This window comes from Hibiscus syriacus, unplaced genomic scaffold (genome assembly GCF_006381635.1).
Source record: "Hibiscus syriacus cultivar Baekdansim isolate YM2019G1 unplaced genomic scaffold, ASM638163v2 tig00111832_pilon, whole genome shotgun sequence".
In the NCBI taxonomy this organism is placed as follows: Eukaryota; Viridiplantae; Streptophyta; class Magnoliopsida; order Malvales; family Malvaceae; genus Hibiscus; species Hibiscus syriacus.
In genome coordinates this window covers 475,074-501,084 of record NW_024063190.1, presented here as the reverse complement: position 1 = coordinate 501,084, position 26,011 = coordinate 475,074, and the positions used below count along the sequence as shown (strand labels likewise).

Sequence of the window (26,011 nt, the reverse complement as noted above, 5' to 3'; positions counted from 1 at the left end):
ATATATATAACTAAAAATTTTATATTATAAGTGGATCTTTCCTCGTGGGTGTATATATATATATATATATATATATATATATATATATATATATATATATATATATTTGATTTTATATATATTTCAAATATGAGTTAAATATAATTAATATTTAAAAACACATTTAATGCGAAAAATTGTTAAGAATTATTTTAAAAATAAATATACACGTGGCAAGTAATTATGTCTGTCCCCTGTCCTACCTTGGAGCAAATGTGTTTTCCATTATCTCCTCGCATGTTTTTTTCCCCTAAAGAAAGCTAGGGATGTCCTCTATCGTAGCCAAACTCGGGTTTGAGGTTTATATGTTCTCAAAAGTCCGCAGATGTATCGTCGACGACAATAGAACGTATTCGCATTCACGTGATGCGATTAAGACGCCCGTATATTTTATTCTACACTTATAAATCCATCATCTTTCTGTTGCGTCTCCCATTTTTTGAAAAACTTAAAGAGACATGGCAGACACGCCGGAGAAGAAGAAGAGAAGCATGGAAGAGAGGTTGATACCCAAATTAGAGAACGAGGAGAGGAGTTGTGGGTGGTTGACATGGACTGCTTTCTTCGAAGAAACAAAGAGAGTGGGCTACCTTATGGGCCTATGGTGGCTGTGAACATATCGGAGTACCTATTGCAAGTTATATCGACGATGATGGTGGGTCATCTCGGCGAGCTTGCTCTCGCTAGCTCTTCCATTGCCATCTCTCTCTTCTCCGTCTCCGGCTTCTGTGTTCTTGTAAGTCGATTTTCATTTTGCTTCTACTTGCTTAATCAAGTTGGAACACTGATATTTATAGGATAAACTACATCACATATAAGTAAACTTTAGACAATGTATTATTTTATATTATTAAACTTTTAATTTACCGAATTATAAAACTGAATTTTAGTATTAACTTTATTATTCAATTGAGTTGTCAAAATTTAAACAGTGTGATGACGTAGATAAAACAACCTCGTGTTGACTACGACTATTGATGCCTAAAATGGTGTTGCTTTAAGCACTAAATTTTAGAGGTGTGTCAATTGTCACTAAACTTGCACTTTTATTTTTGGCATTATACTTTTCTCCCACCGTACAACCAAATTATCGCCCTTCATTGGTCGTCTTTGACGACAAGACTCGTACTAAAAACTTCATATTCGTTCTCCTTTCTTCTCTTAATATTGGTTTTTCACGAAATTCATTCAAAATCGATACCAAAAGCAGTAAAATGCGATTGTTTTGGATTCTCGTCAAACTTTTAACTGGCACTATGGTCGGAGAAGTCCAGTGCTAAAAATGGATCCATTTAAAAGTTTAGTGACAAAATCGATATATCTCTAAAATTCAGTTCCTAAAACAACATCATTTTGTCCATGTCATCACAACGATGAAAAGATATTTCCACGTCATCGTGCCATTAATATTTAACAGCCTAGTAGCATAATTGAAGTTAAAACTAGAGTTAGCGCTATAATTAGAGAAATTAAAAGTTTGGTGATATAAACGATATATGGCCTAAAGTTCAATAGAACATGATATAATTTACCCATATTAATAGCATATCTAACGTATGGAAATTACAAATTTTGTTATTTGTATGTGGTTACCAGCTAGGAATGGCTTTTGCATTGGAGACGCTGAGCAGACAGGCTTATGGAGCTCAACAGTACGAAAAAGTGGGAATCCATACCTACAGTACACTGCTATTGACAGTAATATGCATCTCTCTGTCGCTCCTATGGCTATACATGGGAAGGATATTTGTTTTCGTCGGTCAAGATCCCTTAATTTCACACGAAGCCGGTAAATTCATCCGGTGGCTTATCCCGGCACTATTTGCCTATGCTACTTTTCAACCACTTGTTAACTACTTTCAAACCCAAAGTTTGATCAGTCCCTTGCTCATATGCTATTGCATCAGTCTTTTGGCACATTTACCTCTATGTTGGGCTCTAGTATTCAAGGTTGGATTGGAAAATATAGGAGCATTAGCCATTAGTATCTCAAACTGGTTAAATACAATTTTCCTTGTTCTTTTTATGCGCTACTCTCCTACCTGCTCAAAAACTCGTTTCCCCGTGACAATGGAATTATTCGAAGAAGTTACCGAGTTTGTTCGATTTGCTATCCCTTCTACTATCATGGTTTGGTATGTTATCTCCTCTTTCCATCACCTGAATATGTTTGTACAACTTGTTCAAGTCTTGAAGATCCGTATTTTCGTGTTTATTCGAACAATTGCAGCCTTGAATGGTGGTCATTTGAGCTACTTATCCTGCTGTCTGGTCTTTTACCTCATCCCGAGCTGGAAACATCCGTCTTATCTGTGTGGTTTGTTCACTTGTAGTTGTATGATTTTTCAATTGAATCATAGTGTAATTATTCTACTACTGAGCTTTTCAACTTTCCCAAGCAGTCTCAACACCATCACAACACTTTATTCCATACCATATGGACTTGCTGCGGGAGCATGGTATGCCCCTGATATGCATCCACATCTTATTTTTCCATAAGTTAATTTAACCAAGAGTCATTTCCAATTCGTGTAAATAGTACTCGAGTTTGAATGAACTCGGGGCAGGGAACCCCTGAGTGGTGCGGGTGGCATTGTTTGTCACTATAGCTCTCGCGGTTTTAGAGACCGTTGTAGTATCTGGAACCCTGTTCACGACCCGGCGCGTTTTCAGTTACGTCTATAGCAATGAGAAAGAAGTGGTGGATTATGTGACGATCATGGCTCCCTATGTTTGTGTGTCTGTTATTCTTGACAGCATACAGGCGGTTCTTTCAGGTTAAAGTCGTTAACATTTTGGTGAACAACTATGCATGTTATAGATGCAGTCTTTCCACAAATGGTGCTTGCTTGGATCAGGTATTGCAAGAGGATGCGGATGGCAACATATAGGAGCTTATGTCAACTTGACAGCATTTTATCTTGTCGGAATCCCAGTGGCTGCTACCCTTGCCTTTTGGATGCAGTAGAGACGGCTTGGCCTGTGGTTCGGTTAACAGTCCGGCGCTTTAACACAAAATATTCTGCTCGCCATTGTTACAAGTTGCATAAATTGGGAAAAACAGGTTCATCTTACATTCTTAAAATCTTCTATGATACTGCAAATTATCTTGATTATTTATGTTCATGACAAGGGTTAGACAGGAGAAACAACATTTAGTGGACTAGTCTTAAGAATTTCAACTACTATAGTTATTGTCTGAGTAGGAAAGTGATGATCTTAGACGGTTCATTTTTTCTGAATTAATTGAGCAAAGAGTCGTAGTCGGTAGTCTAAAGGATCTTCAACCTCACGCCTACTGTTCGGACCACCGATAGCGGTTCTCCTAGAGAGAGTCAACCGTCTAAGACCGTCACCTCCATACTCGGTCCACCAACCTATCTTAAGAATTTCAGCGTCGAGTCCTGTTCATGGCTTATATTTTATTTTATGGATTGTGCCAAAACTGCAGTCCATTGAAGCAAGGGAAAGGCTATTCCATGGAAGCTCAACACCAGAGTATGGAGTCATGTAAGAAAACAGAATTGATGGGATATATAAGTTTGGAACATAGAAACTTTATTACTATTACTTAGGCTATCACAAGGAGCCCATCAATGGAGTACGGAAGTAAGTAAGAAAGCAGAATTAATGATATATATAATTTAGGAAGTAGGAACAGAGAAATTTTATTACCATAAGATACTTATTATTTACCTCTGTAATAGAAAATACTGATTAAATAAAATTGGTTTTTCATCGTCGTCATGCTCTCCTCAAGTGCTTGACTTTTTTAAATATGATGAATTAATTGTAAATTTACAAATAAGAAAATAATTTAGGATGTAATTGTCTCTTTATAACCATAACTGGTTTTTATTAATAATCGAATGAATCAGAATTACAACAGATAAAAATATAGAAAAAATTAATACTCATACAAAATAAAATATTAAGCCTAAATATAGGAAGAAAACAAAATCTTTCATTGAGAATAAAGATCAACATCAAAAGAATTAAGTGGTTTTCATAAAAACTCCTTATCACTGTTGAATGAGACGTTTCACGAAGTGTTAAGGAGTGGTGAGCGAACTAAACAATCTAACATGTTGCTTCGCTATATAATTCTGATTATATAGATAAACAATATTTTACCAAAGAGGGATATAACTATACGTGATCACTGACAAACCAATCAGAAAATAAATGTCGTTATGATTTTTGTGCGAGCACCAAAACGACAACAAATGTGTATGAAAAACGTACCAAAAACCACAATGATCATGACACAATAACAGAGAAAATGCGTGCCACAAGAGCTGAGAAAAACATGTCACAGGTAAAGAGATTCTTATTCAAAATTAAAAAGACTTAAGAAAAAAAAGAAAACAAAAGACATAGTATAAAAAATAAGAAAATTAATATTCATCGACGGTCGACAATCAACATTAAAATTAATGTCAATGTCGATTAAACAAAAATCAAAGGAAAAAAGAAGAAGAATAAGACACAAAAATATTGAAAGAAAATTATGTTGAAAAAGAGACATAGAGAGCGCTATTGGGGCTTAATATTTAACCACACAATGACATAATTTTTATAATCAGTTGATTAAATAATCTGATTAAAACTTTTTAGAGTATTATGATTAAATTATAAAATTACTAACAATAGAATGGCATATAGTGTAATTTAAAATTTGCTCTAAAAATAATTAGAAAACCTACATCCTAGGTCACTCAATTATTAGTTTGATTATAAACAAGTCATATATTTCAAAAACTTACAATGTAATCAGCCAATTAAAATATGGTTACGAACAGATAACACTCGTACGCCAAAAATTATTAAAAAATATTATAAATATTTACGTATCTAAGTCCAACATCTAACATAAAATAGAATAGGCAAAATAATAAATGGAAAAAGGCACCTACGCCCCTAATGGCAATTTGTCTAAACCCAAAACCCACTTCCCCTTTCAGTCTTCTCCTCCTCCGCTGTATCAAAAACACCACCTCTTCCTCTACTTCTATTGATATTAACCTCTTATCCAACTGAAACACGCACGGAGAGAGAGACGGTTGGTAGTCTTGTGTCACAACAATCAACCTATGTATCCTCGATGACCCTTTGCATCAAAAGAGCTTCAAAATCTTTGGCCACCGTTGCCACTCTCTCTCTCACTTGCAAGGTACGTTTCCTCTTCCCTTTCTCCTTCTCTCTTCTCCACATTTTCCCTTCCCCAACCCCCGCCACCGAAACCCATTACAAAGACCTCATCTTTAACACCATTGATGAAAAGCCCTGGGCTGTTTGTAACGCCAACTGGGTTTCCAATCAGTTCCATGCTATTATTTTCGACCCGCATTTGTTTATCAAAGTTTTTAACTTGATGAGAGAAAGAGCCGGAATTGCTTTGAGGTTTTTTAGGTGGGTTGAGATGCAACCTGGTGTTAAAAGGTCTGAGCTTGTGTTTTCCGTTATGCTTGATGAAGATATTAATTTTTTATCCATATTATTATTATTATTATTATTATTATTATTATTATTATTATTATTATTATTATTATTATTATTAATTTATATTAAATATATTAAATACATAATAATATTTACAGGCCCAATTACAACTGAACCGGTCCAGTTACAAACCAACCAGAACCGGTCCAAAACTAACTAGAAACCCTAAATGTTTAGGTTTCCAGTTAGGGTTTCCTAACCCTAATTAATCAGCCGCCTCAGCTCACAGCCGTTGGATCTGGCAAGATCCAACGGTCCAGATGGTTCCAGAGAGAAACCCTAGGGTTTGATACCCTAGGGCCACGCGGCGCCGCTCCAGCTTCCACGCGGCTGCCGACAGCCCTCGCCGCCTCCGCCGCTGCCACGTCCCAACCGAAGACTCCAGAAGATCATATACCAGCCGTCCATGCAAGGCTACGGGGTGAGTCACCACTGGTAGTCCGGTGACTCACCGAGGCCCCCTCTTCGGACCGGTCTGAGACGAACACCGGTGGTGGCTATAAAAGCCACCACCCCATCTGCGAAGAAAAAAAAAAGAAAAAAAAAGAAAAAAAAAGAAGACAGAGATATACAACGAGACAGAGAGACAAAAAAAAAAAAGACGAGAAAGAGACATAGAAAAAAAAACAGAGAAAATCCAAACTATTACCAACGATCTCAGCAGCAAGAAAACCAGAAAAAAAAATAAAAAAAGGAAGAGGAGACTTACCGAGGAAGCCTCGACCACCGGATCTCGTCAGAACCAACAAAAACCGAAGGTATATTTGTAGATTTGCTCCGATTGGGAGCTTCTTAAGGAAAAAGAACACCGGAAACGTCCTTAAGACGTCCCGATCTATTTAATGGTGTCAAAATACAATTTTCCGGTGGCCGGCGGTGATAATCACGGCGGCACACGGTGGCCGACCGGTGACCGGCTTCCCTCCGGTGAGGGAAGTTAGAGAGAGGCGAGAGAGTTTTTAAACTCTCTCGGTTTAGAGAGAGAGAAGGAAATGAGGAATGAAATGGTTGGCCCTTCGGGCCAGCCGATTTGGACTCTTATAGTCCTTCCCGAACGACGTCGTTTCGGGAAGGACTATGCGCGTAATTATGAAATAGTTAAACCCCGTCCGCAGTCCTTCGTATTTGTAAATTTTACATTTTAGTCACTAAATTGAATTTATAATATTTTTAATTTAGTCTTCGAATTTTAATTTTATTTATTTTAGTCCTTCATATTAAAATAATATATTTAGGATAAATTACATATTTAATCCATTAATTTTAATAAATAATATTTTAATCCTTAGTTTATATTTTTAATTTATTTGATTCTAATATCCAAATTTTAGATAATTTTATTTTAGTCACCAAATAAAGAAATAACATATTTAATCCCTATAATTTAGATTAATTATGAATTAGATTTTTAATTTTATTTTTTTAGTTATTTTATATGTTTTCATTTATTTTATTGTTTTTAAATATATTGTTTTAGTAATATTTGTATTTTTATTATATTATTAAATATTAAATATTTTTATAAATATATAATAAATAGTATTTTTTTAAATATTTATTTTTAATATCGAAGAAAAGGACAGTCTTAATACAACTGGATGTCCTATTCTGATATTTTAAAATTAAAAAGTAAACAATATTATTAAAATTAATATTTATCAATATCAAAGAAAAGAGCTGTCTTAAGGCACCTAGAAATTCTTTTCAGATATTTTTAAATAAATAAATATTTTTTTATATAATTTTGAAATAATAGGATTATAAATTAAATATATTTTTGAATTTTTAAATTTTAATAATAGAGACAATTTATAATTAAAAAGTACCAATTTTGGGCGTTGTAGGGGTGCTAATCCTTCCCTAAACGTAACCGACCACGAATCCCTTTTTATTATTAAAAAGAACGAATTTTTGGTTATAAACGCAGATCAGTTCATTTTTTAATTGACGTTTTCTTAAAACTCTTTTAAAAAAATATTTTTTAGGTATTCGACCTACCTGACCCAAAAGGCCGATGGCGACTCCCAAATTATTTTCAAAATTATTTATTAACATCAATTTCCCCGCCAAATTTAATAGGTCGTGCCCGGACGAAAACCGGTTACGACAGCTTGGCGACTCCGCTGGGGACCCAGGTCAAACTTTTAAAAATTTAATTATAAATTGTCTCTATTAGTTAAAAATTTATATATTTAATTTTTAATTCTTTTTTTTTCAAATTTTTTTATTATTTTTATAATATTTATATGTTTTATTTGCAAGTATTTTATTTCAGTATTTATTTTTCTGTCAAAGGTTTGAACATTTCTCCTCACACACCACACTTGCATTGCATTACATAAAGCTCTATAATTGAGTTGTCTCTTTTAAGTGGGAGTGAAAGCGACGTCTTCGTGAGAATTTATTCTCCGTGTCAGACCTAGCAAGTAACTTTCGGGGTTCATATGCTCTATGTTTTCGTGAGAATTTATTCTCCGTGTCAGGCATAGAGAAATGTATCCCCTCGAATTGAACTCGATCCACTTTAGTCTGTAATGGACTAGGATTGAGGGTTAGCAGCCTAAGGAGGCACTAACATGGACAATTCGAGTACCTTTACTCCTAGATCTGAAACCTTGCATATAAAAAACCTTAGAAACTCTTCCAATCTGAAGTCATGCCAAAATTTTGTCCAAAATAGGTGTACACACAGGAGAAATGAATTCTGTCTTTTCTGTTAATTTATTTATTGTTTAAATTACATGTTTATTTAAATTATTTAAATTCAGAAAAGCATGTTTAAATAAAGAATATTTATGTAAATGTTATTATTAAATTTCTTTATTATGTAAACTAATATTTTCTTTTTGTGTGTTCTTTATTTTTCTGTTTGCATTGCATCATAAAGGATAAAAGACATTGATCCTTGTGTTAATTGTCTCATTGGAAAGCCTTCATCTATGGATAAAAAGTGTTCATGTCAAATAATTCTAAACTCAGAAGTAAGACAGTGGGCTGAGGATTTACAAAGACAAGAAGGAGACAGTCTGCAGGATGATTATGTATCTGACTTGGCCAGTTATGCTTCAGTTTCACTAAAAAGAAATGATATGCAAGATTTGCGAAGCATTTGGGAAAGTTAGGATTCAAACAAAAAATTGCAATTTTATCAGACTTACGGAGACATCCCATATTTGCTCTATGTTGAAGTTGATGATGAATTACTCAGAGCCCTAGTTCAATTCTGGAATCCAGGGTACAATTGCTTCACTTTCAATAAGGAGGACTTGGTCCCTACTATTGAAGAATATACAACTTTGTTACATCTTGAAGGTGCTTTGGAGAATCGAATATATTCAAAGTCAATTAAAACTCAACCCTTTCGAGTTAAATTGGCAAAGATTGCCGGGGTACGAGAAGAATGGGTAGCATCCCGTACAAAACAAAAAGGCGAAAGCGAAGGCATAGCTTGGACCAACATCAGAGAACTTATTCAAAGCCATCCAGATATTAAAGTACGATTCGATCTATTTGCTCTGGGTATATATGGTATGGTCATCTTCCCAAAAGTGTTGGGATATGTTGAAGCTGCAGTGGTAGACTTGTTTGAACAGCTACCGAAGAAGATTAATCTTGTTTCTGCCATCCTAGCAGAGACCTTCAGATCGTTAAATGCTTGCAGAAGGCTAGGAGGTGGACGATTCTCAGGGTGTACCCAGTTGTTATATGTTTGGATCTGTAGTCATTTCTGGAGGACGGAAAAGGTTTCATACCGACGCTTCAATACGGATTACTCACCATTAAAAGAATTTCTAGAGCAGGAATGGCCGAAAGAAATTAAGAAAGATATGTGGATTAATGCCTTTCGAAATCTGCAAAGCAATGACGTTGTTTGGCGCGCCCCATGGCAAATCCAAAGAGAATTCTTTTACAGATGTGGTGATTACAACTGGATAATGCTGCTCGGATTATGGGGAGGAATTGGATATGCTCCACTTCTGGTTATAAGACAGTATGAAGGTCGTCAATTTGTACCTGTCACTGTTGGACTACAGTCATCTGAGTTTGCATTCCACAGCAAAAATTATAAAAGAAATATCATGGAAGCCGTTACAGCTTGGAAAACAACTTTTTGTATCCGAGCTAAAGCAGCAAAAGAAATGCTAACTCCTGATTACGAAGATTGGAGATCTGTTAGAAAAAACGAAAATATTCCTCTACCAGATCAAAATGAGGATATTTCTATGGAAGATCGCATTAAGGTGGTTCCATCAGAGATTGAAATCTTGAGAGCTGAGTTTGAAGCAGAAAGAGAAGGTTGGTCGAAAGAATTAGAGCAAATGAGACAAGATAAAGCTATGTTGGGGGTAGACATTGACTTTCATTCATCACAATGTGCAATGTTAAGAAGAGATAAAGAAAAAGGTGAGGATGAGTACAGAGCCTTACAAAAAAATTACCAGGAGTTATACAAATCCCGAAAAGCATCAGGACCCAGCCAATCGACGGTACAGATGACCAGAGAATTGAACATTGAGAAAAGACGAGTTGAAGATCTGAAAGGAAGGAATAGCCGTCTACTCAAAAGCCTGGAAAAAGGAAAGCAAAAAATGGAAGATTTCGAGGTTGACAGAAGAGAGCGAATTATAAAACACAAGGCTGAACACCGCGAGATCATGAATGAAATGCAAAGAGAAAGAGATCGAGCCAAAGATTTAGAAGAGATGAAGAATGACATCTTTGTCAAATTTGAAGGTGAGAAAAATGGCATGTTCAAGGGATTTGAATCTGAAATGAACCAGTTGATTGCTGAACTTGAAGTTAGAGGCCAAAAGATGGAAGAATCCAATGTTGAAAAAGAAAAATGGGAGCTAGAAAGAAAAAATTTCAACACCAGACTTGAGGTAGAGCAGGAGGTGGCTAGCAATTGGATGCAAAGATGCAGAAACAAAGATGTTCAAATCCAGAAGCTTAATCAAAGAACACAAGAAGCACGAACAAAACTTGAAGAGGATCTGGATCAGTCTAGAAACAAAAACTCAGAGTTTAATGCTTACATTTTGCAACTGGAAGAATCATTATTTCAAGAAAAGGTTCGTCTAGGACCTAATGATCTCAAGGAAAGTAATGAGGAAAATGCTTCACTGCGAAGACGCATTAGAGATCTTGAAAAAATTCTGCACAATTGTCAAGTCAGAATCACTGAGTTAGAGCAAACTCTTGAAGGAACGAATGAGCAATGGCAAAAGTCAACTGAGTTCTATGTCGAAAGAAGTGAAGAAAGAAGTAATATGGTGTTCGAGGCCATGGTACAAATGAGCGAGGTTGCCAGATATGTTGGAGAACTAGCTGTTGAAGCCGAAATAATTGAGCATCAAGTTGATCCAGTTTCTAAGTGCGGAAAGAAGGTGTCATGGTTAATGAAAGAAATTATAGAGCTTAATAGGAAAGCTATGCCTTATCTGTAGTTATGAAATATTATAAAGAAACTTTTGTATGCCAATGAAAGTTGTTCTATGACAGTTAACTTTTTGGGATCAATGTTTTTACATACATGCATTTTGCATACATTCATCATTCATTTCATAATTTTCGCTATGAATTATTTTATTTATTAAGTTAAAATTCATTAATTAAAATTTGAAAAAATAATATTAAAAGATTTTTCAATCGCAGTTACTCTGGCCAAAAGAGAAATACTACATCACTACGGTACTAGACAAGCTACTAAGAGAATTATGGATGATAAAATACAGCGTATTGAGGAACAGCATCATAAAGAACAAGAAGAAATGAGAATGAAGTTGGAAAAAATTGAAGCCAGTATTGCAAATTCACAAGACAGTATGATGAAGAAAATAGAGGATATGTTTAAAAGGCAGGCTATCAGTGGAAAAATGCATGAAAATCCTGTATCTTTCGACCAAGAACCCATATATCCTCTAGGTTTTTCACCAGAACCAATTTATCATTCTGGTACTACACCTATCCAAATCAATGCTCGTACATCTGCATTACAAGAAGCCAAACCACATGAAGAGCAACAAGTGGATCCTGCCTCTTCAAGCAAAATTCCGATTATATCAGATATGAAAATAGGAGATATGAATACTGAGCATTTGATCCCAGATTTGAATGAGCTAAATGAGAAACAAAAAGTAAATGAAGAACTGACCAGACAGATCAAGAGCTTAGAAGAGCGAATGAAATCCGTGGAAATAACTGAATCATTCTATGGGTTTGATGCTAGTGAGTTGAGCTTGGTTCCAGACTTAATCCTTCCCATCAAGTTCAAAGCTCCCGAATTTGATAAATATAACGGTACTACATGCCCTTCATCACACATCACTATGTTTTGTCGAAGAATGGCAGGATATGTGAAGGACGAAAAATTGTTAATTCATTGCTTCCAGGATAGTTTGATAGGACCGGCTTTAAAATGGTATACTCAATTGACCAAAGCCAACATTAGATCTTGGAAAGATTTGGCTAAAGCATTTTTAGAGCAGTACCGCCATGTGACAGACATGGTCCCTGATAGATGGACTCTTCAAAACTTGGAGAAAAAGAATAATGAAACATTCAGACAGTATGCTCAGAGATGGCGTGACACTGCGGCCCAAGTTCAACCACCTTTGTCAGAAAAAGAGGCCACAGTTATGTTTGTCCATACATTGAAGGCTCCTTATTTAAACCATCTAATGGGGAATGCAACCAGAAATTTTGCAGATTTGGTCATTTTTGGAGAATTAATTGAAAATGTCTTGAAAAGTGGCAAGATTGAATCAAATGATGGGTCTAGTTCCAAAAGACCTACGTACCGGAAAAAGGAGAATGAAGTCAACAATACAAATTCTTACAGCAAGGATTCATCGAAAAGTGTTACAATAACCCAGCCAAGGGTTAAGAAAGAGGAAACAAACACTAATCGAGCAGAGTCCAGAGGATCTCGAAAGGAAAATGAAAGGTTGTCTTTTACACCTTTACCAGTACCATATGCAGAGATCTATGATTCGCTGTTAAAAGCAGATGTTATAAGGCCCTATCCTTTGGTTCCTATGCAACCACCATTCCCTCCTTGGTATGATACAAAGGCACACTGTGTTTACCATGAAGGAATTACAGGACATTCTATTGAAAACTGTCTAGCATTCAAAAGGGTGGTTCAAAATTTGATCAACACTGGGAAGTTGGAATTCAATACACCATCCGCATCAAGTCATCCATTGCCAAATCATGGAGATAAAAACGTAAATGCAATTCAGGAAGAGAACAGAAAGAAAGCAAAGATTGACATTTCTGAAATTAAATCTCCATTTGTTTGGATATTCCAACAGCTTTCTTTAGCCGGTATAATTCCACAACAATTCAGGCTAAAGCAGAATGAAGGCAAGAATTATTGTGAATATCATCAGGAGCAAGGGCATAAAATTCAATTATGTTCTGAGTTTAGGAATTTGGTGCAAAAATTGATGAACAACAGGGAAATAGAATTCTTTGAAGAAGAGCCAGGAAGAAAAGAAAATGAGGTTTGCTCATCAGAGGATTCTAAGCCGAGTCAAAGAATAAATGATCCTGTGATCATTAATGTGAAATCATCTACGATGATTCCTGCACCAATAAAGCCGAAGGTAGTTATCACTACTCCTCTACCATTTCCATACAAAGATACCCGCAGGGTACCTTGGAATTATACTACCAATGTTTCAATGGTAAGAGGATTTGTTTCTCTAGAAAAAACAGAAGAGAAAAAACAGAGTTTGAGTACAACATCGACATCTGAAGCAGTGAGCGAGGTCGGTTTCTTTACAAGAAGTGGGAGATGTTACTCTCCCGAAACATCCAATGCTTCAGAACAAGTGAAAGCAAAAGGAAAAGCCATGGCAATACCTCAGAAGGTATTTGAAGATGAATCCCTTCCAGCATTCAATGAGCCTGTGACAGAAAAACAAGCTCAAGAATTTTTGAAATTCTTGAAACATAGTGAGTATAGTGTGGTTGAACAACTACACAAACAACAAGCGAGAATTTCTATTCTTGATCTATTGATGAATTCAGAAGCGCATAGGAATGCTTTGATGAAAATTCTCAATCAAACATTTATCCCCGAAGATATATCCCTCAATAAACTTGACAGAATTGTGGGACATATAGCCGCTGACAATTACATAACGTTCACAGATGATGAAATACCGGAAGGCGGAATGGGGTCAGTAAAAGCTTTGAACATCACGACACATTGTCATGGTCATGTGTTGCCAGGAGTATTGATTGACAATGGGTCTGCTCTCAATTTGATGCCTCTAGTCACACTTCAAAGAATGCCTCTGGATCAATCACACATGAAGAGTTATCAGAATGTGGTACGAGCATTTGATGGTACTCAAAAAGAAGTGTTTGGGAAAATGGAAATACCTTTGTTAATCGGCCCAGTCGTGTATAATATTGACTTTGTGGTGATGGACATCCACCCCACATATAATTGTCTATTAGGGAGGCCATGGATTCATTCAGCAGGAGCCGTTCCTTCTTCATTACATCAAAAATTGAAATTTGTTGTTGATGGACAACTAATATGCGTTAGTGCTGAAGAAGAAATCATTGCGTCTGTAACAAGCGATGTTCCATATATCGACACCAATGATGAGGCTCTTGAATGCTCTTTTCGAGCTCTTGAATTTGTAAATGCAACCTTTATTGCAGAAGGAAGCAAAATTCCATATCCCAGATTGTCTGATTGCACCAAGATGACGGTACAACAAACTTTAGGCATCGGAGCTAAAGCTGGGAGAGGTCTAGGAAAGAATCTTCAAGGGATTTCAGTTCCTATCAGTATAAAAATGAAAAAAGACCGTTTTGGACTGGGATTTAAGCCTAATCTTCAGCAAAAGAACAAAGAGATGAAAAGAAGATGTGAAGACAGAAAGGCAAAATTGAAAGGGGGAGAAATCCTTTGGAAACACATGTCTTTCCCACAGTTGAAGACAACATTCAGATCAGGGGGAACAATTAATGTGGAACAGCAGCTTGTTGAAGCCTTTAAAGAAGAAAAGTTGACGAAAGATCAAGACATAGTTGAAGAAGCTATGAATGGATTATTTATCAACATGATCATGAATGACAACAAGACTGGCAAGTACTTGGATAGGATTCGACCATGTCTTCCTGGAGAAACACTCACCAATTGGACCACTGAAGATCTTCCTATAGTTTTTAATATTAATGCAGAGTAATATTCAGAACTAATCTTTATGTTTAGCTCAAAAATATGAAAACTTTTTGTTATCTTGTAAAAGAAATTATGTTAAAAATAAGAAATTTTCTTTAAAATTTTCAGATGGCAATCATTCTTTACATTTTCTTACATTTTTACATTTATTTATTTTCATAAATTTACTATATTCTTTCGGAAATGTTCCGACTTAAATTTGCAGGTGTCACCGTGTTAATAGCATGTTTATTCCTAGATTTAATCCAGTGATAAATTTAGAGCAGCCTATATGTCTGGAAGAAATCAATGGTTGTGAAGATGAACTGGAATGTGATGTTCCTACTGAACTATTAAGATTGGTAAAAAAAGAGGACAAACAAATTCTACCACACAAGGAAGAGGTTGAGACTGTGAATTTGGGAACAGATGAAGAAATAAAAGAGGTGAAAATTGGTACCACTCTGACAATCCAGATAAAACAAGAATTGATAAATCTCCTTTAAGAGTTCAAAGATATCTTTGCATGGTCTTATCAAGATATGCCCGGTTTGAGCACAGATATAGTGATACACAAGCTTCCAATCAATCCAGAATATAAACCAATCCAACAAAAGCTCAGAAGAATGAGGCCAGAAATGTTGTTGCAAATCAAAGAAGAAGTGATGAAACAAATCAATGCAGGTTTCCTACAGGCATCTAAATACCCAGAATGGGTAGCCAATATTGTTCCCGTACCTAAGAAAAATGGAAAAGTTCGAATGTGCGTGGATTACAGAGATCTCAACAAAGCTAGTCCGAAAGATAGTTTTCCCTTACCCCACATAGACACATTGGTGGACAATACTGCAGGGCATGCATGGTTTTCATTTATGGATGGCTTTTCAGGATATAATCAGATAAAAATGAATCCTGAAGACATGGAGAAAACAACATTTATAACCATGTGGGGCACATTCTGTTATAAAGTGATGCCATTTGGATTGAAAAATGCAGGAGCAACATATCAAAGAGCCATGGTAACTTTGTTTCATGACATGATGCACAAAGAGATTGAAGTATATGTAGATGACATGATTGCCAAATCCCGAACTGAAGAAGAACATATTCAAAATTTGAGGAAGCTTTTCCAGAGATTGAGGAAGTATCAATTAAAGCTCAACCCTGCTAAATGCACTTTTGGGGTAACTTCTGGGAAACTTTTGGGATTTGTGGTCAGTAAAAAAGGAATCGAGATTGATCCAGATAAAGTCAAAGCAATTCAAGATCTTCCACCACCCAATACAAAAAAAGAAGTTCGAGGCTTTTTGGGAAGATTAAATTATATATCTCGGTTCATTTCTCAATTAACTGACAAATGTGATCCAGTGTTCAAATTACTTCGAAAGAACAATCCTGAAGTCTGGAATGAAGAATGTCAAGAAACTTTGGATATTATTAAGAAATACTTATCCAATGCCCCAATTTTAGTATCACCAATGCCTGATAGACCATTAATTCTCTACTTGACGGTCTTCGAAAATTCGATGGGATGTGTACTAGGACAGCATGATGAATCAGGAAGGAAAGAAAAAGCTATTTATTATCTGAGCAAGAAATTTACTGATTGTGAAGTTCGATATCCACCAATACAAAAATTATGTTGTGCTTTGGTGTGGACTACTCGAAGACTCAGACAATATATGTTATACCATACTACTTGGTTGATATCAAAACTTGATCCTTTGAAATTCTTAATGGAATCACCAGCTTTGACAGGCAGAATGGCTAGATGGCAGATGTTATTATCTGAGTTTGATATTGTATATGTCAACCAAAAAGCAATAAAAGGAAGTGTCATAGATGATTTTTTGGCCAGTCGTGTCTCAAATGATTATCAGCCTTTGAATTTTAATTTTCCCGATGAAGATCTGTTATGCATATCCATGAATGAAGAAGTCAAAACAAATGATGCATTTGCAACTTGGAAGCTTTATTTTGACGGAGCATCTAATGCTTTGGGACGAGGAATCGGGGCAGTGTTAATTTCTCCAGAAAATATTTATTATCCCTTTACAAGCAGACTGGAGTTCTTTTGCACCAATAACATGGCGGAATACGAAGCTTGTGTCATGGGATTGAAAGCAGCTATAGAAAGAAAAATCAAATGTCTCAAGATATATGGAGATTCATCTTTGGTGGTGTATCAATTGCGAGGAGAATGGGAAACAAAAGATCCCAAATTGTTGGAATACCGAAATTTTACCCTCGAATTAGTGAAAGAATTTGAGAAAGTTACATTCAATTATCTCCCTCGGGAAGAAAATCAAATGGCAGATGCTTTGGCTACATTAGCTGCTATGTTTCAGGCAACTAAGAAAGTTGATATGATGCCAATCAAAATGCAAGTATATGAAATTCCTGCACATTGTTATAGTGTGGAAGAAGAGGTAGATGGTAAACCATGGTATCATGATATCCTGCAATATATCAAAAATCAAAGTTATCCACCAAATGCATCAGAAATTGATAAAAGAACCTTGAGAAGAATGGCTGCTGGATATTTTCTTGATGGAGAGATTATGTATAGAAGAAGTAGTGATCAAATGCTGTTGAGATGTTTAAATACCAGTGAAGCTCGAAACGTCATTGAAGAAGTACACAGTGGAATATGTGGAACACATGCAAATGGTCTTTCTATGGCCAGAAAAATAATGAGATATGGATACTATTGGGCTACCATGTACACAGATTGCATTGATTATGCAAGGAAATGTCATAAATGTCATATATATGCAGACAAGATTCATGTACCCCCATCTCCTTTACATGTAATGACAGCGCCCTGGCCATTTTCTATGTGGGGAATAGATGTCATTGGGGCAATCACACCAAAAGCATCGAATGGACATTGTTTCATCCTTGTGGCAATTGATTATTTTACCAAATGGGTTGAAGCTGCTTCATATACCAATATTAAGAGGTCCACAGTCTGCAAGTTCATAAAGAAAGAAATAATTTGCCGGTATGGTTTACCAGAAAGGATCATTACAGATAATGCTCTGAACCTGAACAACAAAATGATGACCGAACTTTGTGCACAGTTCAAGATCAAACATGCAAATTCAGTGGCATATCGACCAAAGATGAATGGGGCAGTTGAAGCAGCAAATAAGAACATCAAGAGAATCATTACAAAGACTACTGAAACTTACAAAGATTGGCACGAGAAGTTACCTTTCGCTCTATATGCATACCGAACTACTGTTCGAACATCTACTGGGGCAACACCGTTTTCTTTAGTCTACGGGATGGAAGCAGTCTTACCAATTGAAGTTGAGATTTCATCACTTCGAATATTGAGAGAAACAAAATTGGATGAATCTGAATGGATCCAAGCTAGAGTTGATCAATTGAACCTTATTGAGGAGAAAAGATTGAAAGTTATTTGCCATGGACAGATGTATCAGAAACGGATGATGAAGTCTCATGACAAAAAAGTACATCCAAGAGAATTCCAAGAGGGTGATCTAGTACTAAAAAAGATCTTGCCTATACATAAAGATTTCCGTGGGAAATGGATGCCTAATTGGGAAGGACCATACGTTGTGAAAAAGGCCTTTTCCGGAGGAGCGTTGATCTTGGCAGAAATGGATGGAAAAATTCTGAGAAATCCAATAAACTCGGATTCTGTCAAGAAATATTATGCTTGAAGAAAAAAAAAAAAGAAGAAAAAGAAAGGGGGTCAAGATGAAAACCCGCAAAGGGCATCTTGTAATCAAAGGAAGAATTTGAGTTGAAAACCTGAAAAGGCGGCTCAAATGCAGGTTGATATTAGGCATCCGGCAATTGAATTCTCTTAAGATTTTGACAGTTTGGAAGAAACTTCACATCTACAAACATTTCAACAACGTTTGAGATCTTCCAGACAAAAGCTTACATCATCTCTAAATTGTGTCAACTTGATTAATTTAGAAATACTTATGCTTATAATTTGTTGAGACATTTGAATTTATCATTCTTATGTTTGCCATAACTTTGAATACAATTCTATCTATTTCAAGTTCAATTTATTTGAGAGCCAATTTATTTTTGGAAATTCAATTTATTCTTTTCTATTGAATTAACATAATTTTGAAATAATTTAAAGATGTCTGAATATCACTTTATGTTAATACTTTTAAATACATGGAATACAAAGTAGGCAAATCATCACTAGCTTAAAGCCATGAACATCAAGATTATTACACGGGATTCTACCGACAACAAGGTCGAATCCGCCAAATCTACTCATCAATTGCTCCAACCGATCACCATTCAGTTCTTGCACATCTGTTTTCAAAGATATACTAAAACAGTAGAAAATGATCTTTGCAGTACTGATTCCAGCAAAAAGAAACAAGACATTGATATCACTAGGAGACATGTTTCTATACAGATCCTTGTATATGGTTTTTAAGGAAACCTAAAAGCATTTCCACCTTATCAGGTTCAAGTGGAGTAACCTTATTCCTTCCAACCCATACTAGATTCCATTTTCAGCACTCATCAAGAACATACTTTTGAACACTCGAAGGTGACTCATTGTCATAAGCTTCAAGAGCCTTACAGATCCTTTCTGTCAATTTGGCACTTCATGTACATGTTTATAAACAGTTCAACTTTGTTCTTGGATCCCATGAAGGCCATCACTTCTTTGTCAATGGAAAAGCATCAGCACATGGAGGAAGCAGAATAAGAGGAAATCTGTTCTCAATTGGCAGAATTATGAATATAGCCCTTTTCAGTGTAATAGCATGGAAATGCTTCGAATCTACAAATTTTGGCTCTACATCGAATGAGCATGGTGATATCCTATTCCAAACATTAACTGGAACAAATGAATTTGCCAATAGCATCTTCTGGAAGTGTTCTTTGAGTTATCTGATCTGGTTGGACAGAACATAGCATCTTCTGGAAGTGTTCTTTGAGTTATCTGATCTGGTTGGACAGAACATAGCATCTTCTGGAAGTGTTCTTTGAGTTATCTGATTGGACAGAATCAAGCATTGAATTTAGAAGATGAATTTGCCAATAGCATCTTCTGGAAGTATTCTTTGAGTTATCTGATCTGGTTGGACAGAACATAGCATCTTCTGGAAGTGTTCTTTGAGTTATCTGATTGGACAGAATCAAGCATTGAATTTAGAAGATGAATTTGCCAATAGCATCTTCTGGAAGTGTTCTTTGAGTTATTTGATCCGAAGAAGTGCATCAGTAGCCTTAGTCATTTGAGCAGCACATATAAAATTTATCAATTTTACAATTGATGAATCTGGACCACATTTCTACATGGATATTGAAGTTTCAGCCTCTGAGAATCCCATTTTTGTCAAATATAACAGTTTATTCTCTTCATCATAATCAGAATTCAAGATTTCTTGGTATTAGAAGAACTATCGATATCTGTGAAATCATATTGAAAGGTCACTTCATAATCAGATGAATTGTTATCAGAATCAACATGTTGCCTGAATGCAAGCTTTTCAAGAGCCTATACTATTAAGTTTTATTCTCAAGAGGTTTTGTGACATTATATCCACATCTATATTTGTCAAAGATGATAGATTCTCTGATTCGAAGAAGAAAGATCTATTGGGTTTTTACAATTGAAGAAATACTCAATTCACCAATCTGAAATCAAACAACTTAACATTCATGCATCATATTTAGACATTTGCAAAAATAGATGCATTTTCATTCATTTTTATTCTTGTTGAAATTTTAACAGGAATTTCAAAGATTTTAACAAAGAATCAAATCCATCATCTGGTGGATCATCTTTTCCAGTTAGAGTTCATAATGAGAAGAACTCATCTGAAGAAGGAAGAAGAAGTTCATAATGAGAAGAATTTGTTCAACCTTTTTGCTTAAATTCATCATTTGATGGATCAACTTTGCCAGGTAGAGTTCATAATGAGAAGAACTCGTCATCTGAAGAAAGAAGAAGAAGTTCATAATGAGAAGAATTTGTTCAACCTTTTTGCTTAAATTCATCATTTGATGGATCAACTTTGCCAGGTAGAGTTCATAATGAGAAGAACTCGTCATCTGAAGAAAGAAGAAGAAGTTCATAATGAGAAGAACTTGTTCAATCTTTAGCTCAAATCCATCACTTGATGGATCAGCTTTTCCAGAGAAGGTTCATAATGAGAAGAACTCATCTGAAGAAGGAAGAAGAAGTTCATAATGAGAAGAACTTGTTCAATCTTTTTCTGAATTCATCACTTGATGGATTATTTTTGCCAGAGAAGGTTCATAATGAGAAGAACTCGTCATCTGAAGAAAGAAGAAGAAGTTCATAATGAGAAGAACTTGTTCAATCTTTTGCTTGAATTCATCATTTGATGGATCATCATCCCCAGCAGAAAGTTCATAATGAGAAGAACTCATCTGAAGAAAGAGAAGAATTTATTCAAATATCTCCATTATAATCAAGTGAAGCCAAATGGATAAAAAATTTTATTATCTTTTCATCTTTGCCCTATTCTTGTTAACACAATAATGAGCAAAGAGGGGCAGCTGAAGATATTAATTTTTTATCCATATTATTATTATTATTATTATTATTATTATTATTATTATTATTATTATTATTATTATTAATTTATATTAAATATATTAAATACATAATAATATTTACAGGCCCAATTACAACTGGACCGGTCCAGTTACAAACCAACCAGAACCGGTCCAAAACTAACTAGAAACCCTAAATGTTTAGGTTTCCAGTTAGGGTTTCCTAACCCTAATTAATCAGCCGCCTCAGCTCACAGCCGTTGGATCTGGCAAGATCCAACGGTCCAGATGGTTCCAGAGAGAAACCCTAGGGTTTGATACCCTAGGGCCACGCAGCGCTGCTCCAGCTTCCACGCGGCTGCCGACAGCCCTCGCCGCCTCCGCCGCTGCCACGTCCCAACCGAAGACTCCAGAAGATCATATACCAGCCGTCCATGCAAGGCTACGGGGTGAGTCACCACTGGTAGTCCGGTGACTCACCGAGGCCCCCTCTTCGGACCGGTCTGAGACGAACACCGGTGGTGGCTATAAAAGCCACCACCCCATCTGCGAAGAAAAAAGAAAAAAAAAAAGAAAAAGAAGACAGAGATATACAACGAGACAGAGAGACAAAAAAAAAAGACGAGAAAGAGACATAGAAAAAAAAACAGAGAAAATCCAAACTATTACCAACGATCTCAGCAGCAAGAAAACCAGGAAAAAAAAAAGAAAAAGGAAGAGGAGACTTACCGAGGAAGCCTCGACCACCGGATCTCGTCAGAACCAACAAAAACCGAAGGTATATTTGTAGATTTGCTCCGATTGGGAGCTTCTTAAGGAAAAAGAACACCGGAAACGTCCTTAAGACGTCCCGATCTATTTAATGGTGTCAAAATACAATTTTCCGGCCACCGGATACGGTGGCCGGCGGTGATAATCACGGCGGTACACGGTGGCCGACCGGTGACCGGCTTCCCTCCGGTGAGGGAAGTTAGAGAGAGGCGAGAGAGTTTTTAAACTCTCTCGGTTTAGAGAGAGAGAAGGAAATGAGGAATGAAATGGTTGGCCCTTCGGGCCAGCCGATTTGGACTCTTATAGTCCTTCCCGAACGACGTCGTTTCGGGAAGGACTATGCGCGTAATTATGAAATAGTTAAACCCCGTCCGCAGTCCTTCGTATTTGTAAATTTTACATTTTAGTCACTAAATTGAATTTATAATATTTTTAATTTAGTCTTCGAATTTTAATTTTATTTATTTTAGTCCTTCATATTAAAATAATATATTTAGGATAAATTACATATTTAATCCATTAATTTTAATAAATAATATTTTAATCCTTAGTTTATATTTTTAATTTATTTGATTCTAATATCCAAATTTTAGATAATTTTATTTTAGTCACCAAATAAAGAAATAACATATTTAATCCCTATAATTTAGATTAATTATGAATTAGATTTTTAATTTTATTTTTTAGTTATTTTATATGTTTTCATTTATTTTATTGTTTTTAAATATATTGTTTTAGTAATATTTGTATTTTTATTATATTATTAAATATTAAATATTTTTATAAATATATAATAAATAGTATTTTTTTAAATATTTATTTTTAATATCGAAGAAAAAGGTCAGTCTTAATACAACTGGATGTCCTATTCTGATATTTTAAAATTAAAAAGTAAACAATATTATTAAAATTAATATTTATCAATATCAAAGAAAAGAGCTGTCTTAAGGCACCTAGAAATTCTTTTCAGATATTTTTAAATAAATAAATATTTTTTATATAATTTTGAAATAATAGGATTATAAATTAAATATATTTTTGAATTTTTAAATTTTAATAATAGAGACAATTTATAATTAAAAAGTACCAATTTTGGGCGTTGTAGGGGTGCTAATCCTTCCCTAAACGTAACCGACCACGAATCCCTTTTTATTATTAAAAAGAACGAATTTTTGGTTATAAACGCAGATCAGTTCATTTTTTAATTGACGTTTTCTTAAAACTCTTTTAAAAAAATATTTTTTAGGTATTCGACCTACCTGACCCAAAAGGCCGATGGCGACTCCCAAATTATTTTCAAAATTATTTATTAACATCAATTTCCCCGCCAAATTTAATAGGTCGTGCCCGGACGAAAACCGGTTACGACACTTGATATTTTGGTTGAGGATAATTTGATGAGATCAGCTTATTGGGTCATGGAAAGGGTCATTACGTTTGGTATGAATAGTATTTCCGATGTGTTGATTTGTGGATACCTGAAATTTGAGGTTTCAATTAAGTTGATTTATTCCAAGAAATTGATGGTTGATCATTGTTTGTGGATATTTGGTAAGATGGTTCGAAAGGGGTTGCGGCCGAATGTGAAGAACTGTACTAGCGTTCTTGTTATGCTTAGGGATAAATCTCTTGTAGCTAAGGCAAGCGATGTGTATTGGATGATGAAGGAACTTGGGATTAGACCAACTATCGTTACCTTTAATACCATGTTGGATTCCCTTTGCAAGGAAGGGGACGTGCAAAAAGCGATTGAGCTCTTATCGGAAATGCAGATGGAACGGTGTTTTCCAAATGAGGTGACATATAATGTTTTAATTAATGGTTTAACAAAGAATTATAAATTAGAGCAAGCCGAGGGACTTATTAGGGATATGTTGAAATTGGGGCTTAAAGTTTCTGCATACACATATAATCCTTTGATTTGTGGGCATTTTAAGAAAGGTTTGCTTGTTGAGGCCTTAAGCCTTAGGGAAGAGATGGTAAACAGAGGAGTTGATCATACAGTGACAACATATAATACATTCATGTATGGCCTTTGCAGGTGGGGGAGAATGGATGATGCCAGATGGCAGTTCGATGATATGCGGAAGCGGAATATGATACCAGATGCTGTTTCATACAATACTCTAATATATGGGTATTGTAAGATAGGAAACATTCAGGAGGCTTTTCTCTTGTTCGATGAGTTAAGATGCCGAGGCCTTGTTCCTACTGTTGTTACATATAATACTCTCATTGATGGTCTATGTAGAGTGGGGAACCTGGAACTTGCTCGGTATCTAAAGGATACCATGATCAGTAAAGGAATTTCCCCCGACTTTTTTACGTATACAATTTTGGTAAATGGATCCTACAAGCTGAGCAATCTATCTACAGCAAGGGATCTTTTCGTTGAAATGTTGCATAATGGTTTGGAGCCTGATCGTTTTGCATATACAACTCAAATAATAGATGAGTTGAAGCTTGGTGATCCTGCAAGAGCATTTAGTATCGAAGAACAAATGGTAGCAAAGGAATTACCTCCTGATTTGATCGGCTATAATGTTTTTGTACATTGGCATTCCAAATTGCGTGATCTCAAAGAAGCCCTTAATTTGTTGCACAAAATGATTAGCATCGGTCTTAATCCAGATCATGTAACATACATTAATCATCATTCATGCTTACCTAGAAAGTGGACTCTGAAGAAAGCTAGAGAAATGTTCCATGGGATGCTGAGCAAAGGCTTATCCCCATCAGTGGTCACTTACACTGTCGTAATTCATGGACATGCAGCTAAGGGGATTTTAGCATTGGCATTTATGTATTTCTCAGAGATGCAGGAGAAAGGTGTTCTGCTAAATGTTATAACCTACAATGCTATGATAAACGGCCTTTGCAAAGTAAGGAGAATACGTCAGGCTTACAAATTTTTTGCTGAGATGGAAGCTAAAGGGATACTTCCTAACAAGTATAGCTACACCATATTAATAAATGAGAACTGCAACATTGGGAATTGGCAAGAGTCCTTGAGATTGTACCAAGAAATGCTAGACAGAAAAATTCTGCCTGATTCTTGTACACACAGTGCACTCTTGAAGCAACTTGACAAGGATTGTAATTTGCATGCAGTTCGTCACCTAGAGAGTTTAATTATAGAATGTACAGAATCTTGCAGTTCTAAGACTTGATATAGCCTTTAAGAGAGTTTTGGATTCCCCATGTAGATGGTGAGATTGACACATACTTGGCTTTGGAGAATTGTCACATTCAATTTAAAGCAACTTCAATCTAAATACCATTCGACGGTAAGCTTCGTCTGCTTCTCCCTCATTGTTATTATTATTATTATTAGTGCAACTGGAAGAGAGAGGGATTACAGCATATGATATGCTCCATGTATAGTTGCTGAGTTAGTATTAATTTAACAATTTAACTTATGCCTTTTATAGGTAGATTATGGAGCAGAGCTACATCTTGTCGGTTGGCTGAGTATACATATCTCCTTGTTATCCTCTTATTGGGAATGATTGGGACCAGTCTTTGGATCTAATATTGCACACAAAGTCGACAACAGGTATACAGATGAAATTTAGTACTATATCAAGTTGTTTCAAGTAAAATCTCTGATAAAATGTATTTATTCATTCTTTCAACATTTTTGAGAAATGAGAAAAGGGTGATCGGAGATGGTGTGGGGGCCCCCTTTTGTAATATTTTAGTGGTCATTGTCAAATTTTGATAGTCCCTCCCCGCACCCCACAACCCAAAAAAAAATTCTATTGGTTGTAATTCGAAATCATTAATAAGAAGTTTCTAACAAACTTTTATGTTATGACTCACATTGTTTGATAGTTTAAGGCAGCAATTTTTATTTAAATTAGTTGTCACTTTTCATAACCATTCATGCAGTGCGTCTTGTTTCTATTTGCATTCATTGGTGACCCGAGACTCTGTAGTGGAGCCCTTTTAATGGTCCGATGGTCAATCCGCCAA

The 26,011-nt window shown here is 35.6% G+C and overlaps 1 protein-coding gene and 1 pseudogene across 1 annotated transcript; both read left to right on the top strand.

Annotated features, from left to right (window-relative positions):
- The first annotated feature begins 497 nt into the window (after positions 1-497).
- Positions 498-3,553, top strand: LOC120171326 (annotated as a pseudogene).
- A 1,404-nt stretch (positions 3,554-4,957) lies between these two features.
- On the top strand, positions 4,958-25,640 carry LOC120171318 (pentatricopeptide repeat-containing protein At1g22960, mitochondrial-like). Its single transcript, XM_039179031.1, has 4 exons — positions 4,958-5,050; positions 5,131-5,500; positions 23,377-25,323; positions 25,468-25,640. Exons 2-3 carry the CDS (start codon positions 5,144-5,146, stop codon positions 25,204-25,206), a joined length of 2,187 nt encoding a protein of 728 aa, XP_039034962.1. The 5' UTR covers positions 4,958-5,050; positions 5,131-5,143; the 3' UTR covers positions 25,207-25,323; positions 25,468-25,640.
- Positions 25,641-26,011: the final 371 nt, after the last annotated feature.

Excerpts from the sequence above, each read along its gene's own strand:
- LOC120171318 (XM_039179031.1), top strand. The coding sequence starts at position 5,144 with ATGACCCTTTGCATCAAAAGAGCTTCAAAATCTTTGGCCACCGTTGCC. Across the intron at positions 5,501-23,376 it reads GGTCTGAGCTTGTGTTTTCC|GTCGTGCCCGGACGAAAACC; the intron begins GTTATGCTTGAT and ends CAAATTTAATAG.